Genomic DNA, 14,874 nt, shown 5'->3' with positions numbered 1-14,874 from the left:
GTTTTCTATGGGGTTGAGATCTGGAGACTGGCTAGGCCACTCCAGGACCTTGAAATGCCTCTTACGAAGCCACTCCTTCATTGCCTGGGCTGTGTGTTTGGGAACATTGTCATGCTGAAAGATCCAGCCATGTTTCATCTTCAATGCCCTTGCTGATGGAGGGAGGTTTTCACTCAAAATCTCACGATACATGGCCCCATTCATTCTTTCCTTTACACAGGTCAGTCGCCATGGTACCTTGGCAGAAAAACAGCCCTAAAGCATGATGTTTCCACCCCTATGCCTCGCAGTAAATTTGGTGTTCTTTGGATGCAACTCAGCATTCTTTCTCATCCAAACACAATGGCCCTCATTTACTATTGCAAACCTAACATGTTTTGTCGGGTTGTGCGCCAGATTCTGTCGCATTGCGCCAGATTCTGTCGCATTGCACCAGAATTTGCACCAGAATTGAAAAAACCCGACTAACTCTCCATTTTGCTAAGAAAACCTGAAAATGGGGCATGTCCACCTGTAAAATGGGCGTGGTTTCCAAAAAGGGGCATGTTCCCAACATTTTCACAAAAACCCAACATATTTACTAAGGTTTCCACATAAAATGTGGTAGATTTGAGCTGAGGAAAACCAGACAGATCAGAGCATGTGTAAAAAAAAGCAAAGTGTAGGGAAAGTGAAAAATGTATGGAAAGTACAAAAGTACTGTGGAAAATACTGTGGGAATTAAAACCCACAAACAAACCTACACTCCACTCTTAGTAAATGAGGGCCAATGAGTTGAGTTTTTATCATATGACCATATGACTTTCTCCCAATCCTCTTCTGGATCAACCAAATGCTCTCTAGCAAATTTCAGACAGGCCCAGACATGTACTGGTTTAAGTAGAGGGACACGTTGTTATGTTATACGCTCCAGCAGCACACGCTGGCCGTGAGCGCATGGTTGCGTTACCTGTTGCTGCCGGCGGGGCTAGGACTCGCATCACGGGACGTGTCCACATGCGAGCCCCAGTCCGTCACTCACCTGGTGCTTCTCCTGCCCCAGCCTCTGCCTCTCAGTCCTCTAGGGTGTGCGTGCACCGGAGCTTTAAGATTTAAAGGGCCAGTGTGCTCATTAGTGTAATTCACCTGTGGCTCATTGATAAATTCCTCCACCCGCCTCACTTCCCTGCCGGATATTTGTTGCCTTGGGCCTGAGAGAAAGCATTCCTATTTTTGCCTTGCCGTGTATCTGATCCTTTGCTCCATGACCTGACCTTGCTCTTTGCCGATTGCCTACTGACCATTTGCCATGTTCCTGACTACGCTACTGTGCCACCTGCCTTGACCTTCTGCTATTCTGACTACGAGCTATTTTATCCCTCCTGTGCCTCGCATCTCCTCAGCCGCCTGTGTGGTCGAGCTGCACCAGGGGTAGCGACCTGGGTGCCGCCTGCCGCAGCAAGTCCATCCTGCTTTGCGGCGGGCTCTGGTGAAAACCAGCAGCACCTTAGACTCCACTCCCTGGTACAGTCTGGGTCATCTGCCACACAGGTCCAGCGGATCCACATCCACCGGGGTTCCTGTCTTCTTAAACGTGAGTGTCAAACACGTCTGGCACTGCACAATTTGAGTCCCTGGCGGCTTAGTGTGTTATTGATAAAAAAAAGTCCAAAGTGGATGCAGCACCAAACAGCTGAGGATTCAAGCTTGTAGATGGAGTGAGACTTTATTTGCTATCCATGTGCAACGTTTCGGCAACAAACTGCCTTTTTCCAGCATGCTTGAAAAAGGCAGTTTGTTGCCGAAACGTTGAACATGGATAGCAAATAAAGTCTCACTCCATCTACAAGCTTGAGTCCTCATCTGTTTGGTGCTGCATCCACTTTGGACTTTTGTATGCCTTTCCAGGTTGGCATTCCCGGATGATCACTTGCACACGTTGATTGGATCGGTGCTGTCTCTCCTCTTTACCGTGTGTTACTGATAGTTAGCCTTTGTTACTTTGGTCCCGGCTCTCTGAAGGTTATTCACTAGGTCCCCCCGTTTGGTTCTGGGATTTTTGCTCACATTCTTGTGATCATTTTGACACCACCGGGTGAGATCTTGTGTGGAGCCCCAGATCGAGGGAGATAATCAGTGGTCGTGCATGTCTTCCATTTTCTAATAATTGCTCCCACAGTTGATTTTTTTCACACCAAGCTGCTTGACTATTGCAGATTCAGTCTTCCCAGCCTGGTGCAGGTCTACAATTTTGTTTCTGGTGTCCTTCAACAGCTCATTGGTCTTGACCATAGTGGAGTTTGGAGTGTGACTGTTTGAGGTTGTGGACAGGTGTCTTTTATACTGATAACAAGTTCAAACAGATGCCATTAATACAGGTAACGAGTGGAGGACAGAGGAGACTCTTAAAGAAGAAGTCAGAGCCAGAAATCTTGCTTGTTTGTAGGGGACCAAATACTTCTATTCCACCAAAATTTGCAAATAGCTTCTTTAAAAATCAGACAATGTGAGGTTATGGATTTTATTTTTCTTCTCATTATTTCTCTCATAGTTGAAGTGTACCTATGATGAAAATTACAGGCCTCTCTCATCTTTTTAAGTGGGAGAACTTGCACAATTAGTGGCTGACTAAATACTTTTTTGCCCCACTGTAACTCTATGGGAGAGCCATTCGACAATCTTTGGCTCTCCCATAGAGCTATATAGAGGGAGCATGGTGGCTCCCATTTTGGGCGGGAGTCGTGACATGCTCCTGTGATGGAGAGTCAAGGCTCCAAACAGCAGATCACAGGGGCTCCAGTGCTCGGACCCCCAACCTTCTAAAACTTATCCCCTATCCTTCAGATAGGGGATATGTTTTTTTTCCCATGATACTTATCCTTTAAGGCTGACTGGATTATTGTTCTTTTGTAGTTATATCATTGCCAAAATGTTTAAAAAAGGGGAACAGGAAACTAACTTATATACATTATATACAAGAAAGCTGCTAATACTATTAGGAGGGTTTTGAGGGAATATTTGAGAAATGTTTTTGTAATGTTAGAAAGCTCTGCAACATCCTGTAGTTTACTAAGGCACTAGGTATGGAGGTAGGTAGGAAATAACTTCCTTATTTTGGGATCCATATATAATACATTCAATGCAGACATGGACAAAGTGATTACATGAAAGAGTCAATTTCATAGATTTCCTGACTGCTGCTGAAACATCTGCTTGAGGTCCTCCATCTTTCTAGCTATGTTCCTAATGGAGCACTGCTGTATTCGTTCCTGCAGAAAACCATTTATCTGCATATACCAGTCCTTCATCCACTCAGCATCCTTTCCATCACAGAGGCCTAGGCCTCTGTACACCTTTGTTAAGAAAGACACAATCTTCTCATCATTGCAGATTTTGCACCGTTGAAATATCCAGTCCCACCAGCCTTGCCAAAAATCTTTGCCGTAGTTCTCATCAATGTGTGCAACAATTATGCTTTTGTGTGTTTTTTCCTTCAGAGCTGTAATGTTTTCAGGGTCTACGTTGTTCCCCAGCAATCTACAAATAAATATAAACATTAATTAAAGTAGACATATCAGATAAATATATAATAAAACTATACAAAAAATCTCAATTTACTGCTATACAAAACCAGAATTAGATCGATAACACAAAGAAAAAGGGGTTCTTTTAGTGTAACAGCAGTAAGACTCTCTAGCTCAGGATGTTGACATGGGGGATTCATCAGATGATCTGAGAAGAGGTCTGGAGGCCAAATAATAGATGACCCTCTTGGGGATGCAGGGCGTACGCCCTGCATCCCCAATCCTTAAGGACTCCGGGCATACCTATATGCCCACGTCAAGTTTAACGGGTTTAAACCGTTCTCACTGGCGGAGAATGGGTTAAAGCCGGTGGGTCCCGGTTGCTGCGGGCAGCCAGGACCCACGGCTAATGCTGGGCATGGCCGATCAGGCCAATGACCGGCATTAACCCTTTAGACGCTGCAATCAAAGTTGATCATGGCATCTAAACCGAAAGTAAAAGAATCCCGGCAGCTCAGCGGAGCTGATCGGGACTATCATGACAAAATCGCGATGTCCCAATCAGCTTACCGGACAACGGGAAGGTCCTCATCTGCAATAAAACGAAAATGCAAAAACGAAAATTTGCTGAGTCCTTAAGGTGAAAATAGATTGAGTCCCTAAGCAGTTAAGAGTGTGTTCACATAATGGCTTCACGCTTCAGCAGTTGGATCTGGTGGAAGAATTTTAACCCCTTAAGGACTCTTTATTTTTACGTTTTCATTTTTTCCTCCTCGCCTTCAAAAAATCATAACTTTTTTATATTTTCATCCACAGTCTAGTATGAGGGCTTGTTTTTTGCGCGACCAGTTGTCTGTTGTAATGCCATGTCACTTTACCATAAAATGTATGGCGCAACCAAAAAAATACTATTTGTGTGGGGAAATTAAAAAGAAAACCGCAATTTGGCTAATTTTGGAAGGTTTCACAAAATCACAAACTTTTTAACCAAATTAGTACGTTAAAGATCCCCCTATTTTGAAGACCTATAACTTTTTCATTTTTCCCTATAAGCGGCGGTATGAGGGCTAATTTTTTGCGCCATGATCTGTACTTTATATTGATACCACATTTGCGTATATAAAACTTTTAATACATTTTTTATTAATTTTTTTTAATCAAATGTTATAAAAAAAAGCAGCTATTTTGGACTTTGTTTTTTTACGTTCACGCCGTTCACCGTACGGTATCATTAATATTTTATTTTAATAGTTCAGATATTTACACATGCGTCGATACCAAATATGTATATACAATATATTTTTAACACTTTTTGGGGGTGAAATAGGGAAAATGGGGCAGTTTACGTTTTTATTGGGGGAGGGGGTTTTTCAAATTTATTTTACTTTATTTTTTTACTTTTATTTTTACACTTTAATAGTCCCCATAGGGGACTATATAAAGCAATCACTCGATTGCTAATCCTGTTCAGTGCTATGAATAGGACATAGCACTGATCAGGGTTATTGGTCATCTTCTGCTCTGGTCTGCGGGTAGGCAGATCAGAGCAGAAGACTCCTGGAAGACAGCGGAGGCAGGTGAGGGGACCTCCGGCTGCCGTGCTGGATGATCGTATCGCCGTGGCAGCGCTGCGGGCGATCCGATCATCCAATTATGTGACCACGATGCTGCAGATGCGGTGATCGGTATTGATCACGGCATCTGAGGGGTTAATGGTGGACATCCACGGGATCGCGGATGTCCACCATTACCGGCGGGTCCCTGGCTGCGATCAACAGCCGGGACCTGCTGCGCATGATCCGGGCATCGCACCAATGTCCGCGGTTATGCTTAGGATGTAAATGTACGTCCTGGTGCGTTAAGTACCGCATCACCAGGACATACATTTACGTCCTTCGTCGTTAAGGGGTTAAAACTGCTTCCAGTCATATCCCTGCTGAACTCCTGCCGTACCCCATTCATTACAATGAGGTGACCTGAGTCAGCAGAAGACCACGTTTTTAGTCCAGTTTAAAAACCAGATATTGATGGCAAAAATAAAGCAATAAAAAAACTGATTTTTACAATGGTCATGGCCCCATTCTAAACATAAAAATGTTGATAGTATGAATCCATTCTCTAGGTTATATAAGTTATTTTTGAGATGTTATTATATAATATGCCTACCTATACCTAAAAAATTGACCTAAGGAGAACAAAATCCTGCAAGACATACTGTGATGTGTCTATAAGGGCACGTTCACATGGTGCGGATACGTTGCGGATACGCCGCCGATGGACCCTACAGTGTGCCTCCATCTGTGCCTGCTCACAGCGGCAATCTGCTGCTACGAGCAGACATGCTGCTATGTGCGAGTTGCCGCGTGCGTTCACAGTATACTCGCACACATCGCAGCTGCTCTTGGCATAGCTCAGGGAGCAGGGGGAGTGGCTGCGGTGTGTGCGAAAAAAGGTTTGTGGAAACAATTGAGGTTGATTAAAGATGTTGTACTTACACCACATGACGTAAAGTTGAGTTGAAGGAGGATATGTCAGAGAATTGTTGGATGGCTGTGTAATTGATGTTGTTTCCTTCAAGCCTGGGAAAAATGATTGACATTTTTTGCATGTGGTTAAAACATAAAATCAATGCACAAAACTACTCCAAGATAAGACTAAGTTTAGTATGTATACCAGGAGGGCTCCCGACACACTATACACACTGATCATGTCTACAAATAAATGTTCTATTATCTGACCAAAATACATCAGTATACCTTAAAGGGTACCTCTCATCAAATAAACTTTTGATATATTTTAGATTAATGAATGTTGAATAACTTTCCAATAGCATGTTAATGAAAAATATGCTTCTTTCTATTGTATTTTTCCCGATCAGTCCTGTCAGCAAGCATTTCTGACTCATGCTGGAGTCCTAAACACTCAGAGCTGCCAGCCTGCTTTGTTCACAGCCAAACAGGCTGTGAACAAAGCAGGCTGGCAGCTCTGAGTGTTCTCCTTTGTCAACAAAGCAGGACTGGCAGCTCGTAGTGTTTAGGACTCCAGCATGAGTCTGAAATGCTTGCTGCCAGGACTGGTAGGGAGACCCCTAGTGGTCATTTCTTCAAAGTGGAAAATTAAATAGAAAGAAGCATATTTTTTAATCTGTAAAGTTATTCTACATACATTAATCTATAATATATCAAAAGTTTTTTTGATGAGAGGTACCCTTTAAGAAAATATAGAATGGCAGTAGATCAAGAACAGTGTCATGTAGAAAAACAAATAGCAAGAAATGTACTTACGTTTTGATTGGTGGGGGTCCAGGTGCTAAGATCCCCACAAACACCTAAAATAAAGTGGCAGAAGTGCTCAGCTGACTGCTGTGCCCTTTCATTTGTGCATGGTTGCCCTTGGAGATCTGAATGGGTAGTATATGAACTATCAACCCACTGTGATACCAGCCATACCAAGCTCTTGCAGAAAATCTCATAGGGGAGATTTATGTTTTAAAGTCATTTATTTTTTTGTTTTGTTTCCTGTGACATACTTATCATACTATCATAGTGGGTTGATAAGTTTTTGAGCACATAAGCAAAAAAACTATAAATCACAATTTTGTATGATTTCATTCACAAAAAGTTGCATTTGCTCACTTTAGGTCTCTACAGGCTTTCTTCTGCTATAGGGGTATGTTCACACAGTATTTAAATGTGGATTTCATGTTGTGTTCAACAGCATAAAATAAGCAGCTTACAATCTGTAACTTAAAATCTGCAGCGTTTACGCTGTATGTGAACATACCTTTACACCACATAAAATCTGGAACATAAAATCTGCAGTATAAATTTTGCAGCATATATGCTGTGTGTGACCCTTGAGCTGGTGCACAGATTCCCTGGGTTGGGCACATCCCTAGCTACCTGTTCAATAAGTGGAGCATGGACTACCAGAACCTCTGCTCCCCCGTAACAGAGACAGCCAGACAGACTCCTGTTTTATGTTAATGCTTATTATGTCAGGTAACCGCAAATTTACCATTTCATGTGTAGATAACATCCAACATAGCAAATGAAGCGGAAAAGCCAGGGCAAGGAAAAAAATGTAGTATGTATCTAAGCCATTGTTGTACCGTGTTTCCCCGAAAATAAACATTACCCCGAAAGTAAGCCCTAGCAGTATGGGCTGCAATATAAGCCCTACCCCGAAAATAAGACCTAGGCCAGGGGTAATCAACTGGCTGACCACGGTCCAGATCTGGACTGTGGCCGCCAGTAATGCCCGCAGACCCGACCCGAGGATGGGGGGGCTGTAGCAGTGTCGAGGATGGGGGGGACTGTAGCAGTGTGGAGGATGGGGGGCTGTAGCAGTGTGGAGGATGGGGGGCTGTGGGAGGATGGGGGGCTGTAGCAGCCCCCCAACCTCCACACTGCTACAGCCCCCCATCCTCCACACTGCTACAGCCCCCATCCTCCACACTCCTGCAGCCCCCCCATAAATAAATAAGCCCTACCCCGAAAATAAGACCTAGGCCAGGGGTAATCAACTGGCTGACCACGGTCCAGATCTGGACTGTGGCCGTCAGAAATGCCCGCAGACCCGACCCGAGGATGGGGGGGCTGTAGCAGTGTCGAGGATGGGGGGGACTGTAGCAGTGTGGAGGATGGGGGGCTGTAGCAGTGTGGAGGATGGGGGGCTGTGGGAGGATGGGGGGCTGTAGCAGCCCCCCAACCTCCACACTGCTACAGCCCCCCATCCTCCACACTGCTACAGCCCCCATCCTCCACACTCCTGCAGCCCCCCCCATAAATAAATAAGCCCTACCCTGAAAATAAGCCCTAGTGTATTTGTTGGGACTAAAATTAATATAAGATCCGGTCTTATTTTCGGAGAAACACGGTATGTATTCTAAAAAATGGTAAGTAGGCTGTTGCCTTGAAGAATAAGCTTTTACAATGGGAATCTGTCTGAATCTGTTTGCATTTTCTGACTGATGGAACTGATAAGGGTAAAGGGAAACTGAAAACAGACTGCCAAGCCTGCTAAGGGGGGAATGGGATTTTTCCAAAGTAAGATTAAAGTGTACACATTGGCAGTTACATATGCAAATGCATAGAGCAGATGTACACTATTCGGTAGCCAGCACTGAAACTGGCACACCGGCACACATCTGTATATGATGCCTGACATCTTCATTACCCATGTGCAACTCAATGGCCCCTGCCAGCCTTCATTTTACATGTGTAGTACCTATATAACTTCTGATAACCTCCATTTCTTATGTACTATACGCATACAGTCTCTGACAACTTCCATTTCCCTTGTGCCCTCTCCCTTCTATATGATGAAGTTAAAGGGGTATTCCAGGCAAAACCTTTTTTAATATATATCAACTGGCTCTGGAAAGTTAAACAGATTTGTGAATTACTTCTATAAAAAAATCTTAATCCTTCCAATAGTAATTAGCTTCTGAAGTTTTCTGTCTAACTGCTCAAGGATGATGTCACGTCCCGGGAGCTGTGCATGATAGGAGAATATCCCCATAGGAACTGCACAGCTCCCGGGACGTGAGTCATCAGAGAGCAGTTAGACAGAAAACAACAACTCAACTTCAGAAACTAATAACTATTTTTTAATAGAAGTAATTTACAAATCTGTTTAACTTTCCGGAGCCAGTTGATATATAAAAAAAAGTTTTGGCCTGGAAAACCCCTTTAAATGTAATTTGAGGTACACTTCAAAGCGCAAGTACCGAGTTTCAGGCCTGCATGATCTTCTGCTCCAATTGGGGAGATGCAGGCCATTTTGGGTGTACAGTTGCCAGGGCAGCCATACCAAGCTCTGTGAAGTTCCGTGCATGAGTCCTACTCATCTGAGAGGGGCTTGTGCACGGAACTTTGTTGAGCATGATACAGTTGCCTCGGCAACTGTGCCAGCCAGCCTGGCCTCCGTCTCCCTTACGGTAGAGCTGAAGATTGCGGAGGCCTGAAACATGGTACTTGTGATGGCAGTGATGGCAAGAGGCTTATAGGGCCAGGAAGACTTTGATTGTAGAGTCATAATTTCATAAGAGTGTCCAATCTGAGGCAATAAATAAAAGAAAAAAACTCATATTGTAGCTGCATTCATAGTCTCTGGCAGGACACACAATGTGAAAATGTACCTCCATTTTTAGCTAAATTAAAAGCTCCCAGTAACAGTGAGCATGTTCTCAATTAAGGATTTTCAGAAACTTGGCAAAACCTCCGCCATGTTCACAACCCAATTATACTATCAGAGATGTGTTCCGAATGAATATTCATTTAAGAGTGTGGTATCTTTTGTATGGTATCATATTTTACTCTACTGTCATAAATGCTGGAATTATAAATTGTGTGTTAGGACTTTCTTCCTTCTCAGCACATTACTTTTGCTTCATGAATAAAGATGCAACATGTAAAATATCAATTCAGCTAGTATAGTACTTGTGCTATATGAAGCAGTGCTGAGTCTTCCACGTGTGTCTCTGTAAAGGCAGAAAGTGAAGGGGCTGGCCACAATTATTTGCTTACACCTGGACTTGCTAGCGCGATTGACTCCCTAATAATCGCAGCCAGTGTTTTATATTGTGATTTCGCTCCCATCTAGTAAATGTTGATAATAATATACAGATATATAAAATAATACAGGCGCTGATGTGCTACAGTAGGTCTATTCCTGTTTAATAAGTACTGAAAGATAGGAAAAATATAAGCACTATTAAAAGCAGAAGGTATGTACCGATTGGTGACAACTCCATTGTAACATTTTTAGGCTTTAAAGGAACCTTCTTACAGGTGGCACTTACCTACTTGGGACACCTCTGTAATGGAAGAAACCATGTGAAGGTATTTACTAAATGGGGGAACCTACCTACTCTTCCCCCAATCTGCTTACCTACCCACTCTTCTGTGTGAGAAACCAAGGGATTATTATTACTGTATGGATCGCTATACGTGCTTAAAGCGTACAGATCCTAAAATGTTTGTTTGGCAGGTTCTGTGGAGACAAGCTGTGGCTAAAAGAAATCATCATGACTGTCTGGACCGGGTGGAGAATAAAAATGAAAAGTGAACGACTCCAATCACAGACGTCATCACCTAATGTAACAGTATGTAATTACTAATATGGTCTGCAGAGCCTGTGAAGAGCCTGGTCCCCACTATATGGGCACTGTGTGGGGGGATTTTAGTCTGTGTACAGTGGTTTTATTCAGTATCAGTATGGTAATATTATCCCGTCATTATATGGTGGTAGTGGTCATGATGTGGCAATATTTTTTTGTCCCTTTTATAGTGGTGTTATTGGTGATATTGGTCTGTATATAGTGGTTTTATTCAGTATCAGTATGGCAGTATTATCCTGTCATTATGTGGTGGTGATGGTAGTTGTAATGGTGTGGTGCAATTATTTGTCCTTTATATAGTGGTGATAATGTTCTCTGTATAGTGTTTTTTTATATAATAAAGGTATGATGGTATTAGTCACTGCAATAGTAATATGTCATCCTGATGTGGAGACATTATTTTATGTGAAAATCAACCCCTGGTGAGCGGCGATGCAGACACTATATGCATCACCATTCTCTTACATTCACAGACCCGCAGGGAGATTCAAAATAACCTCCATTTTCCGGGTGCTTTCAACCAACGATAGGTTAGGGATTCGGTGGGTGGGGCACCAAAATGCACCTTCGCTTGTGTAGACAAAAATCCTTGTACCAGCCCTGCCCAGGTTGCAATGCGGCCAAGACCTGACATCACTAGTCAGCTGATGACAGGGAGCCTGTCTGCTTCAATGGGTGGAGCGATCGCTTGGTGGGAGAGAGATCAGTCTGCAACTAATTGTAATTTTGCAAAAGCTGTAGGCACCCTGATTGAAAAACACAGGTCTTTTGAATGGATGCAGCTCATTTATGTTTCAATGGTTGGGTCGCTGATGTGTGTGTGGGGGGGGGGATGGAAATAAAGGATTTGTAGGCAAAGAAAGAAACTCAAACAGGAAATACCAGTTCACAAAAAGATAGCCACAGTGTTATGGTAATCTCACAACATAGCCATTTATCCCCAAGACAAGTGCAGATCCTTCCTAAGCATGTCCATTACAGTCTGACAGGTATGTACTAACCTCACCTAATGGTGGATAACCCCTTTAAATGGAGTCCCCTAACTCCCATCCTACCTGGTGATCGACCTCCATTCTAGATTTAAGTTTACAGAAGTGAGACCCATATCTATTAGACATTTATGGCTGTCGATATGCCATTATTTTCGGTGACTGAATACTCTCTTCTATCTGTAAGCTCTAAAACATGTCATGTTTTTTTGATAGGATGGGCTTCACCTCTGCAATGGGTGTATGGGGGCCCTTGGCTCCAATATCTGGCACTTCATAGAGGAAAAGACTGCACATGTGTTGCACTCACTCCATTGTAGTTTATGGGAGTTATAGCAACTATCTCCTATGACCTAAAATGGGGAGAGCCGCTCAAATGGACTGCTTCCTCTCCACTGTATTTCTCTCTGGAATGCCACGTAAAGGTTTGGGAATCTAAGAGATAGCATTTTTCAGACATTCATGGCTTATTCTGTACACATCCTAAAATAGCATGAGATGGAATGACTCCTTGAAGTCAATGGGCAGTAAAAGCTCCAGTAGCAAATCTACAACAGATCTGCTGCAAAAATATGCACATGTGAATGTACACTTAAAGCGTACCGTCAGATCAACAAAAAAACAAAAACATTTTTTTAATATATCACTCAGTACCTAATCCTGACCATGTACATCAAATTTTTATGTGTCTAGCTCCTTTATTTATTTTTTTATTACACTTTTAATTTAGCTCACTAGTCTGAATTCCTCTCAAAGGGAGGGGGCGTGGCCTCACTGTGCAGGTCTCCGCCCCCTCCCTCAGTATGCTGTCTGCTCACATTTCCCCTAGCATTAGCAAAACTACAACTCCCAGCTTGTCCTCACTGACAATAGCGGGACACAAGCTGACAGTGAGAGGATTTTTCCTCCAGCTGTGAGCCCTGCGCTCACAGCTGTCAATCAAGGAAGTGTGTCCATGGCATAGGTAATGATGCATGGACACAGTAGGACTAGTATGTGTCCAAGCAGGCAGGAGAGCAGTTGTTTGACTGGCTTTTTCAGTATGAAATACTGAATTTCTTTTTTAATGAAAGCAATTGCAAAACCTATTGGTTATACATGCTTTACAACATTTCAAACATTTTTGGATCTGGCAGGGCCCATTTAAAGGGAATTCAGTTAAAACTGATGCACTGTGTTATGGCTACTGCAGTACCTGAAAGAAACAAAGGTGAAGCAGTTCAAGACAGGGGCGGACTGACAGGCAGGTCCAATAGGATGCCGTCCTAAGGCCGGCCGGGAAAAGGGGCCGCTGTCAGCCACCAGTTAATTTTTAAAAAAAAATTCCTAAATTGCCCGGGCCCGGCACAGGGAAAGGGCCCGCCCTCTGCAGCCGCACAACCTACACCAACCCCTAACCCCCGCAGCGACCGTGCGCCTATTCCACAACTACCATTCCTCCCCCCCACCCCTTCCCGCCGGGCGCTACCTTTCATTACCCTGCGCCGCCTCCTCCGTCACTCCCTCTCTGTCAGGGAGAAGTCCAGTGCCACAGCCTCTGGGGCAGCTTCCAGGCCGCAGCGCACCATCACTCACCGCTGGAGTCGGTCCTGATCAGATCCGGACTGTGAGGTGAGAGGGAGAGGGGATTATTCCATTATGGTAGTTGGGTATTATTCTATGGTGGGTGTGTGTGTGTGTGTGGGCGGGGGATTATTCTATAGTGTGTGTGTTGGGGGGGTGGTGTGGTGGTGGTGGTAGTATTTTTCTATAATGTGTGTGTGTGTGTGGGGGGGAGGTTATTCTATAATGTGGAGGGGGGGGGGAAATATTCCATAATGTGGGGGTGTTATTCTATAGTGTGTGTGGGGGGGTGCTATTATTCTATAGTGTGTGTGTTGGGGGGTTCTATTATTCTATAGTGTGTGTGGGGGGTATTATTCCATAATGGTGGGGGGGGGGTATTATTCTATAGTGTGGGGGTGGGGTGGGGGTGGTATTATTCTATAGGGTGGGGGTGGTATTATTCTATAGTGTGTGTGTGTGTGGGGGGGGTGGTATTATCCTATAGTGTGTGTGGGGGTGGGGGTGGGAGGTGCTATTATTCTATAGTGTGTGTGTGTGTGTGGGGGGGTGGTATTATTCTATAGTGTGTGTGGGGGGTATTATTCCATAATGGTGGTGGGGGGGTATTATTCTATAGTGTGTGTGGGGGTGGGGGGTGCTATTATTCTATAGTGTGTGTGTGTGGGGGGGGGGTGGTATTATTCTATAGTGTGTGGGGGTATTATTCCATAATGGTGGGGGGGGGGGGGGTATTATTCTATAGTGGGGGGGGAGATTATTACATAATGTTGGGGAGGGGTATTCTATAGTGTGTGTGTGGGAAGGAGGATTATTCTATGATGTGGGGGGATTATTCTATAATGTGAGGAGGGGAGAAATTATGCATGTGAGGGGAGATAATAATGATTATTATAATCCTCCCCTCACATGTATGTATCATCTGCCCCTCACATATCTGATAATCCCCTCCTCACATGTATAATCCCCTCCTCACATGTATAATCCCCTCACATACAATCTGATTATGAGATTATACATGTGAGGAGGGGATTATCAGATTATACATGTGTGGGGATTATCAATGTGAGGAGGGGGTTATCAGACTATACATGTGAGGGGTAGATGAAACATGTATGTGAGGGGAGTATTATAATAATCCCCTCCTCACATGTATTATCCCCTCCTCACATGTATAATCCCCTCCTCACATGTATATAATCCCCTCCTCATATGTATAATCCCCTCCTCACATGTATAATCCCCTCCTCACATGTATGTAATCCCCTCCTCACATGTATAATCCCCTCCTCACATGTATAATTCCCCTCCTCACATGTATAATCCCCTCCTCACATGTATAATTCCCCTCCTCACATGTATAATCCCCTCCTCACATGTATATAATCCCCTCCTCACATGTATAATCCCCTCCTCACATGTATAATCCCCTCCTCACATGTATAATCCCCTCCTCACATGTATATAATCCCCTCCTCACATGTATATAATCCCCTCCTCACATGTGTATAATCCCCTCCTCACATGTATAATCCCCTCCTCACATGTATAATCCCCTCCTCACATGTGTAGAATCCCCTTCTCACATGTATTATCCCCTCCTCACATGTATAATTCCCCTCTTTATATGTGTATAATCCCCTCCTCACATGTATAATCCCCTCCTCACATGTATAATCCCCTCCTCACATGTATA

The 14,874-nt window shown here is 43.8% G+C and overlaps 1 protein-coding gene across 1 annotated transcript in view; it reads right to left on the bottom strand.

Moving 5' to 3' along the window:
• Window positions 1-1,873: 1,873 nt before the first annotated feature.
• LOC130303493 (NLR family CARD domain-containing protein 3-like) overlaps window positions 1,874-14,874 on the bottom strand; it is a 103,347-nt gene continuing 90,346 nt past the window's right edge. Inside the window, exons 6-7 of the mRNA XM_056551798.1 lie at window positions 5,999-6,082; window positions 1,874-3,516 (exon numbers count right to left, since the gene is read on the bottom strand). Coding sequence (XP_056407773.1) covers window positions 3,159-3,516; window positions 5,999-6,082 — 442 coding nt within the window. The 3' untranslated portion in view covers window positions 1,874-3,158. The remainder of the gene's footprint in view (window positions 3,517-5,998; window positions 6,083-14,874) is intronic.

Source organism: Hyla sarda, chromosome 1, assembly GCF_029499605.1.
Source record: "Hyla sarda isolate aHylSar1 chromosome 1, aHylSar1.hap1, whole genome shotgun sequence".
NCBI classification, from domain to species: domain Eukaryota; kingdom Metazoa; phylum Chordata; class Amphibia; order Anura; family Hylidae; genus Hyla; species Hyla sarda.
This window is presented reverse-complemented; position numbering and strand designations above follow the sequence as displayed.